Consider the following 18,930-nt stretch of genomic DNA (forward strand, 5'->3'; position numbering starts at 1 on the left):
CTCAAAATTTCTGTGTTAGCTTTCGCATGACACTACGTTGTATAGATCCCTTCAATATGCTTATAATTTGAGTTCAATCCAGTCGTAAGGATACATCAGAGGTTTGACTTATTAAACGACGTCGTTTGAATGAACATCACTATGATTCTTTCTGGAATTCGGGACAAGAGACCATTGTGTAACTCTAACAAAATTCATTTTACATTATTAAGTTATTGCTCGATATGTAAAGGCAGGTTATGCAATATGTAAAATAAAAATAGAAATTCTCTCATCATCTATGCTAATATTGTCTCTTTTTTTTGTTATTAAATGTGTAATTTTATAGATAGTATTATTTGCAATCATAAATTAATTATTGCGGAATTTTCATGAATATTTTTTAAAGTGTGTAATTCATAAATTATTTATTTATCGCTATTATAGACTTTCACATATTTTTTTAGATTCATCCAAGTTAACAGAATTTTCAAATTGATTCATAAGATTAAAAACTGTTGTCGTTGTAGGGCCAATGAAGCAACAACAAATTAGCTTATGCGGTCATAGGAAAAAAGCTCATTGTGAGTTAAATAGATTCATGTTTGTAAAAGAGTTGTCATAATTCGATCCTTCAACTTCTTTCTTGACCACGCAAAGCCATTATTAATATCATGCTTGAGAGATGGTGAAAGATTAGATCAAATTTACAACTTGTAAAAACACTAAGGGGTCGTTTGGTAGAGTGTACAAGACTAATGCCGAATATGGTGTATTAGTAATGCAAACGTTATTTCTTATACAGTGTTTGGTTCAATGTATTAAAAATAATATATATTTATTTAATTTTTATAAAAAAATATTTTTTTACCAAAATGCCTTTCTTTCCATTAAAACCCCAACTTCAATTCTTCATCACAATCCTCCAAAGCTTCTCCTTTTTCCTCAAAAAATTCTCAAGTATAAACAATTTTCAGAACTTCATTGAAAGTAGACATTCAGGATTCTTCAATAAATGTGATAATTCGCTCTTCCATCGAAAGTGATAAAGGTAAGTTGAAAGAAAAGGAAAATTTTGATGCTAATTGGAGCAGTTTAGGAAGTGATGTTGTTGAAGATCTTTGATGGAACAAAATAATAGAACAAAAGAGTAAAGCACAACTGATGGAAAAAGCAACTATTGTTTGATTAATTGGACGGAAGAAGGAGAACTTGAGAAAATTATTATTGCTTTTCCATGACAAATTGCAGAAAAGAGAAAGAGGGACAATGATTTGAGGGTAATTTTGTAAGGTACTGAAAACTGTACTATTCCATCACTATTTCCCATTTCAAAATTCTAATAATATGAATTTTATGTTATGTTTTTTTAATCATACTGGTCTACGAATAGATTTTGTCTTCAAGTATATCTGATATCAATAAATAATAATAATAACAATAATAATCCAACAATTTTTCATTATCAAAATTTTCAAGTTAATACTTTTAAATTACAACAACATATTCAGTGTAGTCTCACAAGTGATACATCGAAATTATAAACATCGAGAATATACTAAAACTTATCTCAAATTTCACAAAAAGACTTCTCAATTATCAATTATTATCAATAAAACATGATAATTCATTTATTGTAAACTTCAAGAATATACTACTACTAAAATTCTTAAAAAAAAACTTACTACGAAAAGTTCTAACGTTTTTTTTAATTCGTAAGATTTATGATGACATACGTGTAGCTTATCCTATCCAGTGTAGAATTTATGTGAACTTATAAAGATAAATCTTTTAGTTTAGTTACTTTCCTCATACAAAATTCAAAAATTAAAAATTAAAAAAAAATAAAATAGACCAGCCAAAAAAAATACTCTTTCTAAGACCTAAAAAATTTGAACTCTCTTTCAAATTCAGTCCTCCAATATGGTGATGCGAAAATATTACAATTTTGCTATTTCCTTTAGGGATCGTTTGGTAGAATGTATTAAAAATATAATACATGCATTATGGTTTGTGTATTAGTAGTACCATGTTTGGTATCCTTTTTTAGACTATGCATAACTAATACTTGTATTAGTTATACACACTTTTATATATTAAAGTGTGTATTACCAATACACATCATTTTTCATGTATTAGTAATACAAAGTCTTCAGTACCTTACAAAATTACCCTCAAATCATTGTCCCTCTTTCTCTTTTCTGCAATTTGTCATGGAAAAGCAATAATAATTTTCTAAGTTCTCCTTCTTCCGTCCAATTATTTGGGTGCTTGTACATTTCTCCTCCTCCTTCCCCATCCATCCTCATGAACAAAACCCTTTCCAAATTGAGATTTACCACCATACAAGAACCCTAAATCCACAACTTAGACCATTTCGTTTTCTTTGATACAAATGGCGGATGTTGCCCCACAATCTCAGCTCATCCCTAATCTCCCAGACGACATAGCCTTACAATGTCTAGCAAGAATCCCCCGTTCCCATCACCCTACACTGTATCTCGTCTCCAAATCTTGGCGGTCCACCTTAACTTCCCCTGCACTCTACAACACCCGATCACTCCTCCGTACTACCGAGAATTTCCTCTACCTAAAACTCCGTATTAACTCCACTTTCCACTGGTACACTCTCGTCTCCCACAAATTGTTTCCAGTTTGTTCAATGCCCGTTAAGCCGATTGGACCGGCTTTCGCTGTATTGGGATCCAAGATATATGTGATTGGTGGATCTATTGCTGAAATACCGTCGAATAATGTGTGGGTTTTTGATTGTAGGTTTAATTGTTGGGAAATGGGACCGAGGATGAGGATTGGTAGAGAATTTGCTGCGGCTGGTGTTGTGAATGGGAAGATTTATGTGATGGGTGGGTGTGTGGTTGATAACTGGGCGAGGTCGATGAATTGGGCCGAGGTTTTTGATCCCGTAACGGGGTTATGGACTGCGTTACCGAGTCCGATTGAAGTTAGGGATAAGTGGATGCATGCTAGTGCGGTTGTGGGGGGCAGGGTTTATGCGATGGCGGATAGGGGAGGAGTGGTGTATGATGTTGAAGGGTGTCAATGGAGGAGTGTGTCGAAAAGGCTTGATTTGGGTTGGAGAGGACGGGCTGCGGTGGTGGGAGGGGTGTTGTATTGTTATGATTATTTGGGTAAGATTAGAGGGTATGATGTGAAGGAAGATGTATGGAAAGAGTTGAGAGGGGTGGATAAGGGGTTGCCGAAGTTTTTGTGTGGTGCTACGATGGTGAATTTTGATGATAGGTTGTGTGTTGTGTGGGAAGGAAAAGGGAGTGGCAAGGAAGTTGATATTATGTGTGCGGAGATTCAAGTGTGGAGGGATGAGGATGGAGGGTTGAGTGGGAACATTTTGTGGTCGGATATGATTCTTGTTGTTCCTAATGGTGCCTCAATTGTGCAATGCTTGGCAGTTGATTTGTGATGATTACTAATAATAAGGTGCGGTCATTGTCAAGCTTTCATTAAGCATTTTATTGAATAAGCATATGGACAATGATAATCTGAATGTTTGTTGTTGTCGCTTCATTACCTTTAGCCTTTTCAGTATTTGGTGCTTTTTAAAGTTATTGCTTGTATTTGACTTGGGCCAGGTTGCGTGTAGCGCTAATTGACTCTGACACTTGTCATTGTTAATTCACAATGTTGTGAATAATATGGGTTTATTGTTTGTCCTGTGGCATTTTCTATACGTGTATTCAGTTTGAAAATAATATATACTAGATGGCGTCCACAATTCATTTACTAAATGTAGTATGTGGATTGTGGCTGCCTAATGTGTTAGATGTGCTTATGGTGTTGGTAGCAAAAATAGGGGGAATTTCTGGAATGGATAGTGGATTGGCAAAAGGTTCCCATGGAATCAGGTAACACAAATAAATTATATCGTTTATTATTATTGTTGTCGTTGTTGTTAATACTGAATGTATATTATCAATATGCTACTACAAGAATTGGGAGGATTACATGTGAGGCGTCAGAAAGATGGACAATGGTTTGCTGTTGAACCTATTCCTGGTGCATTGGGTTGTATCAATGGCATGGTTTTGAAGGTACATATTTGAGTTACTGGATTCTAAATTTAACGTACGTAAGTAAGTAATAAATGTTACCGTGTATTTCAATTAATAGGTCTCGCCTATCTCTCTAGCCAAATCTGTATTGATTCTAGAAAATTGTAGGTCTTTCGAGATAACTTCTTTCCATGTAATTTTAAGTGATCATTTGGTCTTCTTTTAACACTTTCAATCATGACCATCATTTCACACACACCAATATGTGGATCAGTAAATTTGTAGGTAGACACAAAATTTGATCAAATTAAATTGTTTTCCAGAAATATTATTAAAAAGTGGTTAGTAAACGCTATTACTATCGAAGTCCTTGTTTAAAATTGAGCATTAATCTTTGTAAAGAAATGGAATGCTAGCCAAAGCAAATGAGGTATTACCGGTTCAATACAAGGGGCAGATAATTTTTGGTGCTAAAAAGGTGTAACTGGCGGTCATAGGTTGGTCCAAACTCCAAAGAACGAGAATTGGCTTCCAACATTAAGTCTGTTGTTCCTTGTAGCTCAGTGGTAGAGTGGTTGGCTATTAATAAATTGGTTGTAGGTTCAAATCCTACTTGGAGAGACTCTTATTTATCGCTATTTCAGATTGATTTGAAAATGAAGTAACATCCATAGAAACATACGTTAATTTTGTAATGGGACCAAAAGATTTTGTGATGTCGGAAAACCAGTGAAGACACATCCCACAGCTCTTCTTTTATTTAAATCATTGATCAAATAGAACAATATAATTAGGCTTACTATAGATGACTTCTTCTTTTTGCAGATTGATGTCTATAGACGTTATACCCAAAACAAATACGCAAATCTTTTTACATAAATATGAGATTTAAATTAAAACTCTTGAATTTCGCAGAAATTCTAAATTAGCTTCTAGTTCTGCCTCTTCTCCCTATTCAATTATTTTGTATGTTGGTTGACTTTGAGCTTTTATCATAATAAGTGCGTGTGACGTTTACATGTGAACTGTTTATGAGTAGTGGATCAGAAACTCAATTATATATAATTGCTGCAATAACATTTCGCATAGAGAGCTTTCAACTTAAAAAATAATAATAAAAACTAGTTTAATATACAACTTGAACTAGAGTATATTTTTACATTTGGAAGTTGTTGAGACATGACAAAAGAATAAAAGAACTACAATATAATGGCTTATGATGAAGAAGAAAAGTAAAAAAAGAATGAATGTGACTCTATTAGACTCAGGGGTGGCAAAATCAGTCCATAAAATCATGACCGACTCAACCCGTTTAGATTTGGGTGAGTCAGGGTGATACAAGAATAATCACGAATATGGACTTATAAGGGTGCGCGTTGGTCTCAAGACTTGGTGTGTGTAATTTAAGTGTAGAAGAGGCCTAAAACACACCAAAATCAACCCATAACTTACACTTGATGGGAAGCCCACTCTTTGAAGGCCCTTTTGGTCATTTTAACTTATATCTTGTAATAGTTATATAAAGAACAATGTAGGGTTTTATTTACTTAGATTATTATGGATGTTGAAGTGAGAAACACTTGAAAAACACAAAGTCCTCTCTTCTCTTGATGAGGCAAAACTGAAACTTGGACACAACAATAGGGTGGATTCTCTTTGTTGTTGATTGCTTGGAAACATTGATGCTAGAGAGGTGGATTCCGATCTTGTGTCTTTGTAAGAGATAGGTTTATTGTTGTATGTAGTGGTAAGGGTCCAAGAGTTACCATTCTTGGGTTCTTAACATTATACCTTCATGTGGTCTATCTATTTATCCTTTTCCTTTTGTAATCTTGTATCCATTTTGTATCTTGTATTGTGAAGCCGTTTTTGTTGTTGTTGTTGTTGTTCTCATTGTGGTTTAATCTTGTGTTGTTAACTTAGTTTGTTGTTGGCTGCAAAGGTGTCAAACACCTAGGAATATTGTCCTTCTTGTATTGCATTCTTGAATCCGAGAGTGGTCTCCAAAAGGGTCCTCGGTTCTTTGAATTAGTGGACTGTTTTTGGAGTGTGTTTGGACTGTTTTGAGCCAATTTCGTGTCTTCCAAGTTTTTACAGTATCACAGGGACTCTTTTATTTTATATCGTCATCAGTATATATAAGCCAAGGTGTTTTTAGGTCATAACACTAGTTATCAGCATAACCATTAATTAGGAGGTTGACATAAATAGTTAATTATTTGAGAACAAGTCAGAAGAGCTTCAAAAATTAAGCTCATTATATTCCTTGCTGCTTAGCATTTCCCATAAGGCATGTCTAATAAGTCGACCATATGTTTATTGACAAAACATATAGAAACTACTTAATGCCTGTATAAATTATAATCAATATAGTCCATCACCCCCTCCAGACAATCAATAAAAATAAATAAAAATTGTGTAGTACCTGAAAAAAGGCAACAAAGCGACTCATAAAGGATTGGAACATGCTTAATTAGTTCTTGCTCAACCAATTTAATGTAGTTAGAGGTACTATGGAGGAAATTCTAGCAGTTGATGGAAGGAATTCAGTGTTGTAAAAGGCGCTCGCCACGTCACCAATGGCGAATGGCGAGGTGAGGCCTGGTCGCCACTTCACGTCGTGACACTGCGACAATCAAAAGGCGTCGCCTTTCCGAGAAAGGCGACATGGCGACAATGGCGTTGCCTTTTAATTGGTGACTGCCGCTGCTACCATTTATCTCACAAGTTCGATTCCGGCGACTGGCAATGTACTCCGGCGACTCCCGCTACTCCGGTAAGCAGTGAACTACTGATTTCTATTTTTTTTTCTTCTTTCTTCTTCTTCTTAATCCAGCGATTGGACTTGTATTTTGGTGCTGTTTTTTTTTGTTTCTTCCTCTTTTTCTCTTCTTCTTCTATTTTCCTTCCAATGTATTCTGTAACAGTGTTACAAGTTACAACGTTACTTGTCTTCCAGACTTACACCGTTACTGTACCAGTAAGCTGTAGCCTTATTATGCAATTTTTTTTTTAATAACTTATATAACATTAACATAGTATGATAGTAATATACTAATTGAAATTTTGATCATTTATATATTAGTTTAATGTTTTTATATTAAGTGTCGCCGCACATTCAAAAGGCGGCTAGGCGAGGCGGGGCCTTGTCGCCTTTCGCCGTCCAAAACACTGATGGAATTCAAGCAACTTCATCTAGGACCAGTGATTATCCAACTCCATCACCATCCGCTGTTAACGCTACTTCTACTCCTCAGAAATACTTAAAATTCTTTATAAGCGTACATTTCGTGCAAAAGGTACTTCAATTTTCTTTCTCATATTCTATATCCGAATTCCTTGACAAAATTGGTCTATGTTTGTCATCTTGATTGAGAACAAGAATCTAATTTGTGTCTCGATTTTCATGTTACATAGAGAGTCAAATTGAGCAGGTTGAGTCAACTTCGAGTTAGTTATAGAGTAATTAATAGATTGGATCAATAAATTGTCATGTTTGAATTAACCTTCCAAAGTTGCTCAAATAATCAAAATGGAATTGTTCAAGCTTGTCTGATCGTCTATCATGTTGAATTGTCTGATCATATCATCTAAAACCGAAAATATACTGTTATTGCAGTTGATTGGAGATTTTGTGGGAACCTACATGTTGATATTTGCTGGTTGTGCTGCTATAATTTTGAATATAAACAAGGACAACGTTGTCACACTACCAGGAATCGCGTCTGTTTGGGGACTTGTTGTCATGGTTTTAATTTACTCTGGTGCACATTTTAACACTGCTGTAACCATTGCATTTGCCACTAGTCCTGGAGAATGCTTAACTAGTCCTGCCTGTACTGGGGAATGCAATATCATTGAGCCAGCAAAAGCACTAATCAGTGAAACCAATCCTCCTAAATACAAGTCATTCTCCTACACCGAGTACTTGAAGATTTTCTTCACTGACACCTCTGAATTTGAAGCTGCTCTCAACCCATATAAGCTTTAGTTTATTTATCCCTAAGGAATAAATGATGCGCTTTTGATTGGAGTAAGGCTGCATGCGACAAACCCTTGTGTTTCAGTCTTTACCTGGACTCTCGTTTATCATGTTTTGCTCCGTAAAGTTATCCAATGACCTTGAATAAAGTGACCTTGATCTTCTGACCACAATAGCAATATGTACAAATCTTTAAGGTCAAAGACCAAAAAGTGTATATGAGAAAAAAACTGTTTAATCTTACAGTTTGTTCATGAAACAAGCGGGGTCAAAAGTTCAAGACATATCGCCGAGGTTAGTCTTGCAAATCACCCATTTTGCTTAACTTTGAAGCAACATAAAGTGGAAAGCTTTGGAGATGTCATTTAGACAAAGGAGATGCTAGGCCGTTAGCAACATTTGGGCCAAATTATAAATGGATGTTATGGCCTAATATCATATACTGTCCAGTAAGCAAAACCATATTACAAACCCAATTGGTCAATAAAAAATGTTTTTTTTTTTTAAGAAACAGTCTTGTATGATTGCCGGAGGAGACTCTTGAAGTAATTAGTAGAATTGCTTCCATGTGATCAGGATATTGCGGGTTTTAGCTATAATAACAATCTCTTTTAGAAATACAAGTAACGCGTAAACCCTTATGGTTCGGTCCTTCCTGAATCTGGACCTACTCTTTTTATAAAGTCTTGTGTAATCAACATTGCTTTAAAGGATTTCTATTTTTCTCACAAATCATTTACACAACTTGAAGTAAGACAGTAGTACTATTGAATTATCGTAGTACTGTTGCTCGCGTCCGTAATTGATTATATATTTCATTGGATACAAATTAAAATTAAATATATAGTTTCTATTCCCTCTGTTTCATATTAGTTGGCCCCTATGAACTTGACACATCCATTAAGAAAATATTAATTAAGAGATGTATTTTACCAAATGAGCCTTATTAATTATGCTTTGAAAATATAAATTTGAGTAAATATACTTTGTTTAAGGGTAGTATTGGAAGAACATAATAAAACTCTCTTGATTTCATTAAAGAGACAATTAAATTAAAACAAATATTTTTAGAAAGAGGGTCAACTAAAACAAAACGGAGAGAGTACTTTTGTTACTAAGAGAAAATGTAAAATGCTTTGTGAACAAAACAAAGTCAACGGATTTGTGTTATCGACGTGACTTGTTGCCATGTTCAATTAAAGGAAGAAGTAGCAGCACGCACAAGCAACACAAATAACAAAGCTATTAATTATAAAATTATTATAATTACTCCCTCTCTCTCAATTTGATTTATCTGTTTTGATTTGACATGAAATTTAAGAAAATAAAGAAAAGATATGTCAAATATATCAAAATGTTCTTTAATATAATCTTATGATCTTAAACATGTCATATAAAAAATTGATACTAAATAATTGCTAAAAATGAAAAAAAATCACGAAATAAAAAAAGTAGAACAAACAAATTAAAATGGAGGAAGTGTTACAGATGAAGGTCAACGGCCAAACATACAGTGATCTTCTATAAAAACCAAGAAAACTAGTTGCCCAAACTAAGTTCGAAAAGTTCTACTTCAATATATATAAGCATAAAATGGATTCAATAAACAGGTAATAATGCTTCCCCCGTTAATCTAATATTCTTTTCATGATAATTTATATTTTGATCTCCATGCTATTTCAATAGGTAATCGTATAATTAGTCACTTTACTAATTAATTACATCAATAAAAAAAAAAAGGGATTTTCACACGAACAACTGAATAGATTTAATATTTACATTTTTTTGTCGGTATACATAGATTATACACTTATTATGTACGATCATATGCATATTATACTACATCCATCAGCTATTTTTAATTTTAATCATTGGATAGACAACTTGTAACCCCCCAACTTAGGATAAGGAGTCTCATATTGGTAAAACACAGGAGGGGTGCTGGGTATATGAGTAAGCAAGTCTTACTCCCTAGGGATGCGTTTTAAAGCCGTGAGGGCCTGGGCCCAAAGCGGACAATATCACTAGCGGGTTGGGCCGTTACAGGGGTTTCTCGATCCTTAATGGTTCGCGATGCCCGTCGCGGTCAGGGCCTCGGCTCGGGTCGTGATAGGATGGTATCAGAGTCGCTCCTGTGTCAGCCCTGTCGATGTGGGCTAGAGTTCAAACTGAGTGTAGGAAAATCCCACCTCAGTCCTAGTTGTAGGCAAATCTCAGTTGGTGGGGTAAACCTCAATGAGGACGTTGAGTCCATAAGAGGGGTATGTAACACCCCAACTTAGGATAAGGAGTTCCACATCGGCAAAACACACGCTGAGTCCATAAGGGAGTATGTAACACCCTAACTTAGGACAAGGAGTCCCACATCGACAAAACACATGAGGGATGCTGGGTATATGAGTAAGCAAGTCTTACTCCCAAGGGACACGTTTTAAAGCCGTGAGGGCCTGGGCCCAAAGCGGACAATATCACTAGCGGGTTGAGTCGTTACAGGGGTTTCTCAAACCTTGATGGTTCAGGATGCCCGTCGCGGCCAGGGCCTCGGCTTGGGTCGTGACAGAATAAAATAGTATCAGAGCCGCTCCTGTGTCGGCCTTGTCAATGTGGGCTAGAGTTCAAACTGAGTGTAGGCGAATTCTGATAAGGCGGGGCAAACCTCGGTCATAAGTGTAGGCAAATCCCCGCTCCTGTGTCAGCCTGTCGATGTGGGCCAGAGTTCAAACTGAATGTAGACGAAAGCCCTGTCGATGTGGGCCAGAGTTCAAACTGAGTGTAGGCGAATCCCGGTAAGGCGGGGCAAACCTCAGTCCTGAGTGTAGGCAAATCTCATTCGGTGAGGCAAGCCTCAGTGAGAACGCTGAGTCCACAAGGGGGTGTATGTAACACCCCAACTTAGGAAAATTCCATTCGGTGGGGCAAACCTCAGCGAGGACGCTGAGTCCATAAAGGGGGTGTATGTAACACCGCAACTTAGGAAGGAGTCCCACATCGGCAAAACACAGGAGGGATGCTGGGTATATAAGTAAGAAAGTCTTACTCCCTAGTGACGCGTTTTAAAGTCGTGCGGGCCAGGGATCAGAGCAGACAATATCACTAGTGGGTTGGGCAGAGACAGGTGGCCTCTCGGGCCTTTGTGGTTCGGGATGCCCGTTGCTGCCAGGGCCTCGGATCGGATCGTGACACAACTATCGGGGTTAATTCTTCTAAAATAATCATATAGAATATGATTTTTGTTTTTGTTTTTGCTGGGCAGTAATGAGGATGTTTCAAATGTTGATGTGATTAGTGCAAAGGTTCTGATCTCCTCAGGTCACACTTACTTAGATGTGAGGTAAAGATCTTGAAATTTACATAAAGAAATCTAGTAAAAGTAAACTAATTTGCATTGTTTTAGGAAATCTTGATAATTTAATTTCACTATTTTGATAAAGGCTTGATTTATTTTTCTCTCTTTTGGGGTTCACAGGACTGTTGAAGAGTATAATAGAGGACATATTGATAATGCGATTAATATTCCATACATGTTCCTCACTGATGAAGGTTTATTTTTTGTGTTTTGACCTATATTTTAAATATTAATTCACCTAATAGAGTAAGTATATTTACTCCTTTTTCTTTTTGGTGAATGCCAGGAAGGGTAAAAAATCCAGATTTTCTTGACCAGGTCTCCTCAGTGTGCCAAAAGGAGGACCATCTAATTGTGGTAAATAAACTCATAAATTCATATAAATATGAAATTCTGAATCTATGATTTCAAAAGTGAAATGGATTCAACAGTGAAAACGTAATGATTGAACCTATTAAATTTAAATTCTGATTATGTAGTAGCTGAACAAAACGTTGTGATTGATTCCGTTTTGAAGGGGTGCAACAGCGGAGGGAGGGGACGTAAAGCATGTGTCGATCTCCTTAATGCGGTTAGTGAGCGTTTTTAATTTCCGATGCACAAAGCATTCCACATTATCATGCATGGTCCCGAAAAAGACCACACCCAAAATATGTGAATCCGAATTTAGTATACATGAATAAATTAAAGTTTTTTTTGTTTTTTTTTAAATTAGTGTTGTACTATATATGGTTTTTTTTATGAGTGTAGGGGTACAAGGATCTAAGAAACTTGGCTGGGGGGTACTCAGCATGGGTGGATAATGAGTTTAAAGGAGATGAAGCTGCTGTTCAACAGTTCAAAACTGCCTGCAAGTTTCGTCCATGAGTCAACAGATGGATTGCTTGAACATTCACAAGAATTTATTTTCTATGCCCAAGTGATCATTTCAGATGTAATGGAAAATAAAATAACATTTCAAATAAGCATATGTAGAATTTGTATTACATTTTGATTTTAAGCTGTTTTGTCCAAATGATTTTTGTCTGGACCTATTTAATGCTGTTAGAGCTTGTTAATGTTGTTTATTTGAAGTATAAATTATGTGTAATCTTGGAAATGGAATAAGTAATAATTGTTCGAGCTCCTCTATCCGTATATTATATTCCATAACTATAGTGTTTGGATCAGCTTGCATGCATTTAGACTAATTTTACAGTTATTTGAACATGAGACTTTATCGTTCTCAATCAACCTGATTGATCACTATGTCACATCTTTGGATGCTTAGAAATGGAGTAAAATACACACTAATAGCCATTTTTCAGCTCCTATAATTGAAAACTAACTATATTTGAAATTTGGAAATCTATATCAATGAATATTTTTTAGAAATATGATCGAAAAAAGTGACCATAAAACACTCTTTCTATTTAAGAAACGATGGTCTAAAATCTAAATCATTGGACAAAATTCATACTCTTCGTCCCATTTTACTTGTCTCAAATTTTCTAATTTGATGTCCCATTTTACTTGGCCTTTTTTACTTATTAAGACAAAACAATTTTTTTTTATTATATCCTTAGTGTAATTGATTACTCCTTGTTATTAGTCATCCATCAATATTGGAACTAATAACAAGACACAATTAAGAGTGACAAAATGGTAAAGTTACATTACCAATCATTGTTTTCTTAATAGCTATGTCATCCCAATTTGGGACGGGTAAAATGGAACGGAGGAAGTATTAGACACCAACCGGCTTATAGAAGCCACGCTTTCTTCTATCTTCTACTATCAAAGTCCAAGGTTTAAGACAATGAGCAGATAATATTTTGTTGATAAAAAGGTTTAACATAAATTTAGGATTTAGACTAAAATTATTGGGTTTTGTCAAATTCGTAGGTGAACTTCTCCTTCCTATTCAATTATTTTGTAAGTTGGTTGACTTCGAGCATTATCATATGTTTGTTTGACGTTTACATGGGGATTGTTTATGAGTAGTGGCTCACAAACTTTAATTATATACTTTGCTTGAATTTTGATGTGAAAAAACAGAACTACTTATACTTGTTCAATAATTAATTATAAACTTGTTCAATAATTAATTATAAACTACTTACGAGTCGTTCAATTAATTATTTGCGTATAGTACGTGAAACAAGATTTCGTATAGAGAGCTTTCAACTGGAAAAAACTAAGTACTTACTGTTGGGTTCAATATGTATGAAAAGTGTGAATGAAAAATGGAGGAAAAATAGTGGAGAGAAAGAAAGATACCAAAATGGAAAGTGTACCCTTTTAAGGGAAAGATCACTAATTCTCCTACATTGGTGGGAGAAAGGAACTTTGAAGTGTTTATAATAAGAAGCACTTACTCCACATGGATAGTGAGACAAGAACAAGGTGGTGCCTCGCGCCGTCGTCGTCGTCGCTCGCTCGTCTCAGATTCGAATTCGAATTCGGAAACATGGAAAGAAAGAGAGACACCAAAATGGAAAGTGTATTCTTTTAAGGGAAAGTTCACTAATTCTCCCACATTGGTGGGAGAAGGGAACTTTGAAATGTTTATAATAAGAAGCACTTACTCCACATGGATGGTGAGGCAAGAACAAGGTGGTGCCTCGCGCTGCTGTCGTCGTCGCTCGCTTGGCTTGGATTCGGATTCAGATTTGAAAAATAATCAATGAGACCTATTTTTTTTGACAAATTTTATGTAATAGAAATTTAATCCGAAAATACCAAGAGGTGTTTTAAAGTTGCTGCAATTTTAATAAATATTTCGATATACTAAAGGTACTGTCTTGTGGTGACATGAATATGACGACTAATATTCAAATGCATGACACTGCAACGATTATGGAGGCAACTAGTATTGCCACATCAAGTTGTATGAATGCTCCGCCGGCGATGGCACCAGCAGATAAACCTGGAAAGTTCGCGGGTATTGACTTTAAGAGATGGCAGCAAAAAATATTCTTCTACCCCACCACTTTCTGTCTTCAAAGGTTCACGATTGAGGAAGCTCCGGAGGTGCCCGAGGGAACCTCTGAAAAAGAACGCTTCGTGATTGTGGAGTCTTGAAAACACTCAGATTTCCTTTGCAGGAATTACATCTTGAGTGGTCTCCAAGATGACCTTTACAATGTGTACAGTGGAGCAAAGACATCGAAAAAGTTATGGGGGAGCTAGAACAAAAGTACAAGACGGAGGATGCCGGAACTAAAAAGTTCTTTGTTGCAAGATTCCTGGAGTACAAAATGATAGACAACAAGTCTGTTGTTTCACAAGTGCAGGAACTGCAAGTGATCATCCATGATCTCCTAGCGAAAGGTATGATTTTGACAAATACTTGTGTTGAACAATTTAAACATGTTCTTAGTATTCACATGAACTTTATTGTAGGTTTGATTGTGAATGAAACTTTTCAAGTAGCAGCAATAATAAAGAAGCTACCACCAATGTGGAAATCTTCAAGAACTATTTGAAACACAAACGCAAGGAGATGTTAGTTGAAGATCTGATTGTACGACTATGCATTGAAGAAGATAATAAGGCTGCAGAAAGAAGGTCAAGAGGTAATTTTGCAATGAATGGAGAAAACATTGTAGAAAATGACCAAAATAAATCCAAAAAGCGAAAGAAAGCTGAAAATGAAAGCAATCAACCCAAGAAGAAATTCAAGGAAAAGTGCTTTAACTGTGGCAAGATTAGCCACAAGTCTACAGATTGCCGTGCCCCAAAAAAAGTGAAGAAGAAGGACCAAGTAAATTTGGATGAGTCTCAGAAAAAAATGGATGATTTGTGTGCAATGCTTTTCGAATGCAACTTGGTAGGAAATCCCCGTGAATGGTAGATAGATTCTGGTGCCACCCTCCATGTTTGTGCTAATAAGGAGTTGTTTTTGACGTTCGCTCCGGCTCAAGTAGAAGAAAAGATCTACATGAAAAACTCTACTACTACAAAAGTAGAAGGAATAGGAAAAGTGTGCTTGAAGATGACTTCCGGCAAAGTGTTGACACTTAACAATGTCTTGTATGTTCCAGAGTTACGGAAGAACTTGATTTCAGTTTCACTTCTAGACAAGAATGGATTCAAATGTGTATTTATTTTTGGAAAAATTGTACTTAGTAAAGGAGAAGTGTATGTGTAAGACCCCGTAAAATTCTAAAGCTTAATTCAGTCCTTTAAGCTTGTCGAGGGATCCTAGACTTAGTAAATTCTAGCTAGGTTCCCAGACTTAGCCTATTATTGACCTTCAAAAGTTGGAAATCTCATTTCACCACCTTAACGTCCTTTAATGGTCCATATTTTTATTTGTTCATGATCAGGAAGGTCAATAGGTGTTCCCGGACAAGTTTAGGATTTATCAAAACATGTTTAGATCATGTTTGGAGTCCCAAAATAGTGGACCAATACGATCATGGCGCGTCGCGTCGCCAATCGCATTGGTCAACATTTGTGCAGGCTGCTACAGCCAAAACTTCTGAGGCTCGATGCGATCATGGCGCGACGCATCGAGTATCGTGTCGTAGCCATCAATGCACCGCGCCGCTTGTAGCGTCGGCACCCAGGTTTTAGTCATTAAATGTCTGCATTTTTAAGGACAAAAGGGTTAATTTCCCTTCCTTAAATAAACCCAATGATGCGTGATTCAGCCATAGTTCACCCAAAATATAGAGTTTCTCTCAAGAACAATCTAGGATTTTCAATTAAGGATTCAAATTTAATACTCAAATTCAAGAATCTCTCTATCAATCTTTGTAAAATCAGGAACTAAGGTATGTCAAGTGTTGATTTATGGATTTCTTTCATCCATGAAGTCCAAGAACCCTCTTTCAAATTATAAAACATGATATTTATGTTGTGGGTTGTTTGTAACCATGTTTATCTTGTTTTATGATTTCCAAGTTGAAATCTTTATGTGTTTTCATGAAACTACATTAGCATGCAAGTTAAAATCCATGAATTGAGTTGTTTATGATGTGTAATTTGATGATTTCACCTATGCCCTAAGTTGTGCATGTAGGGTGTTTGACAAAATGGCTAGGAGGATAGAAATTGGGTATTTTAGCTCAATTGTGACTCAAATAATAAATGCATGTTTTACCCTTATGACCAAAACTGACTTCCATGATATTGTGTGCATTATGAGTATTTGATGGAATGTTCATGGGATTAGGTTGATAAAAGTATGGCATGTCTATATGCAATTCCATCCATGTACAACATTATGACAACCATGTGTTTCATGAAATCCCCAACTTATTGTATTATGAATTGTTAATATTGGTTATGTGTTCACGAAATGTCAAGTCTTGTCAGTTTCATGCTATCGAGTCCTGGGGTACTTGTACTCGACAACTTAGCTATGTGCCTAGAGCCAGTGTCATTTTTCACGATACTCCCATTCAAGCCATGATCATTAGAATTCAGTCAGTTACATGACTCAGGAAAACTCAGTAATCTCAGTCAGTTATCCGATCTCAGTAGTATTCCGTCAGTCAACGGAATTTAGTGAATTCTATTTAAATTAGCTAAAAGATACTATCAGTAACAATTCAGTTCAGTTTAAATTATTTCAGTGTCTCTTCAGTTGGGAGTAGGATTCAGCACCGAGTGAACCCAAGGATGGAGACTCACCAGTTAGCCAGTAGAGGGTGTGATCCTTAGAAATAATCCTTGCATTCCAAAACTATGTAGCCAACATAGGTTGAGATGTACCCTATGAATTTAGGTATTATACACCTCATTTAAGTTTTTCCTACTAGAAGGAGTTGACGGAAGAGCTCCCTGTCAGAGAGGGTTTACTTACAGTTTGTCTTTACCCGTGGCACGGTATTGACACCCTTCCAGCTGGGGTTACAGGCTGGACCCCACCAGTTCAGTTTCGAGGTATGTTGGTTAGATGATTACCTCCCACAGTCTCAGTTTCGGATCCAGTCTCAGTAATAGAACTCAGTTCTGTTCTATAGTTTTAGGACTGTCAGATACAGTCGCTCAGCTCAGTACAAAACTCAGCTAGTTCCATCAGAATCAGGACAGTCAGACACAGTCACCCAGTCAATAGTATATCAATTATACGAAATCCATATTACCAGTATTAAATTTCAGGATTGTCAGATACAGGCAATCAGACCAGTTCTTTATAATCAGAACTGTCAAAAACAGTCATTCCTTTATCAGTAATATGACATCAGTTCCTTAGTACTCAATAGACTTAGTCTTTCAGTATCCCAGTATTAGTACCCAGATATCCGTAAATCTATGTTATTAGAATTCATGAGTTAGTGTTATCACGATCTCAGATACAGTTATGTATTCATGTATGTATTCTCATGTTCATGTTATTTAGTCAGTTAGTATTATTCATGCATATGGACCATTGCATTCAGCCTACCTCACTTGTATACCAGTACATTCAATCATACTGACGCATTTGCGCTATGGTGTTTTATATAATAGGTTCAGAAGCACGTGCTCCAGAGTATTAGTAGCATTCTAATTTCAGCAGTCAGAGTCAGCAGTGAGTCCTCATCATTCGAGGATGATATTATTTGATTATTTCATTCTTTCAGTACTTAGTTTATTTTAGCAGATGGAGTTGGTTGGGGGATTGTTCCATCAACTCTTTATTCAGACAGTTCAGTTTTAGACGCTTCTAGACTACAGCATGTTCAGACAATTATTTTGGTTATTTTTTTTTTGCTATTATTATACCATATTTTCAATTATGTATCAGTATTGAACCTTATGGCCTTTTAATTTATGTTTTCACATTTACGATATTACCATTATTATTCAGGGCTCAGTTACAAATATCAGTCATGGGCTAGGTTGTGGTCCTTCAGGATTATGAGCATCGTGCAGCATTCTGGGTATCTGATTCGGGGCATTACAAACTTGATATCAGAGCCTAAGGTTCAACAGCGTCCTAGGAAGTCTGAAAAACCGCATCTAGTAGAGTCTTGTACATGGGTGTGTTATACACCACACTTATGTGCAGGAGGATATGAGATGTTTTAGGAACAGTTTCCCTTCTTTCAATATTCATATTGTGCGAGTGAGCATGATCTCCAGTCAAACTCTTAGTTTAATCCCTTTTTCTCTTCCATTCATAGAACATGCCTCCCAAAAGGGCTAACGAAAGAGGAATAGGGAATCAGTTAGCACCTCAGCCCGTCCAGGCAGATCCTCTGGATGAGCACGTCTCTTATGTAGAATTCAGAATTGCATTCACTACTCTAGCCAATTCAGTCACAGCTCAGAATGACCAGTCAGCTGCTGTTCCGGCCAACCCAGTGGCCAATTCTGCTACAGCCAGGATTCGGGACTTCACCCGAATGAATCCTCCCCTATTCTCCGGTTCTAAGTCTGAAGAGGATCCACATGAGCTTCTCGACCAGGTTTAGAAAGTCACACATATCATGGGAGTGACTTCCAGTGAGAGTGAAGAGTTAGCCACCTATCAGCTATAAGATATAGCCCATACGTAGTTTAAGCAGTGAAAGGTAGATAGTGGTGCAGATGTAGAGCCCATAGAATGGGAAGAGTTTGCTACGGCTTTCTTAGGTAGATTCTTTCCCCTAGAGCAGAAAGAAGCCAAAGTGTTAGAA

The 18,930-nt window shown here is 36.4% G+C and overlaps 2 protein-coding genes across 12 annotated transcripts; both read left to right on the top strand.

Moving 5' to 3' along the window:
- The first annotated feature begins 2,162 nt into the window (after nt 1–2,162).
- On the top strand, nt 2,163–8,232 carry LOC107875724 (F-box/kelch-repeat protein SKIP6-like). Of its 10 annotated transcripts, XR_007056807.1 has the most exons (6): nt 2,163–2,601; nt 2,755–3,435; nt 3,749–3,860; nt 3,946–4,046; nt 6,510–6,783; nt 7,627–8,232. XR_007056807.1 is itself a non-coding variant. In XM_047414010.1 (3 exons), exons 1-2 carry the CDS (start codon nt 2,375–2,377, stop codon nt 3,416–3,418), a joined length of 891 nt encoding a protein of 296 aa, XP_047269966.1. In that variant the 5' UTR covers nt 2,163–2,374; the 3' UTR covers nt 3,419–3,435; nt 7,627–8,232. The 10 variants fall into 10 exon arrangements, 3 of the variants coding, with proteins under 3 accessions (XP_047269966.1, XP_047269965.1, XP_016578026.2); XR_007056806.1 differs by lacking the exon at nt 6,510–6,783; XR_007056802.1 differs by having other exon boundaries at nt 2,164–3,435.
- Nucleotides 8,233–9,454: 1,222 nt separating this feature from the next.
- On the top strand, nt 9,455–12,472 carry LOC107856833 (protein HIGH ARSENIC CONTENT 1, mitochondrial). Of its 2 annotated transcripts, XM_016701808.2 has the most exons (6): nt 9,473–9,599; nt 11,243–11,320; nt 11,456–11,529; nt 11,622–11,692; nt 11,853–11,906; nt 12,086–12,472. In XM_016701808.2, exons 1-6 carry the CDS (start codon nt 9,583–9,585, stop codon nt 12,200–12,202), a joined length of 411 nt encoding a protein of 136 aa, XP_016557294.2. In that variant the 5' UTR covers nt 9,473–9,582; the 3' UTR covers nt 12,203–12,472. The 2 variants fall into 2 exon arrangements, with proteins under 2 accessions (XP_016557295.2, XP_016557294.2); XM_016701809.2 differs by lacking the exon at nt 11,243–11,320 and having other exon boundaries at nt 9,455–9,599.
- The last annotated feature ends 6,458 nt before the right edge of the window (nt 12,473–18,930 follow it).

This window comes from Capsicum annuum, chromosome 6 (assembly GCF_002878395.1).
Source record: "Capsicum annuum cultivar UCD-10X-F1 chromosome 6, UCD10Xv1.1, whole genome shotgun sequence".
Classification (NCBI taxonomy): domain Eukaryota; kingdom Viridiplantae; phylum Streptophyta; class Magnoliopsida; order Solanales; family Solanaceae; genus Capsicum; species Capsicum annuum.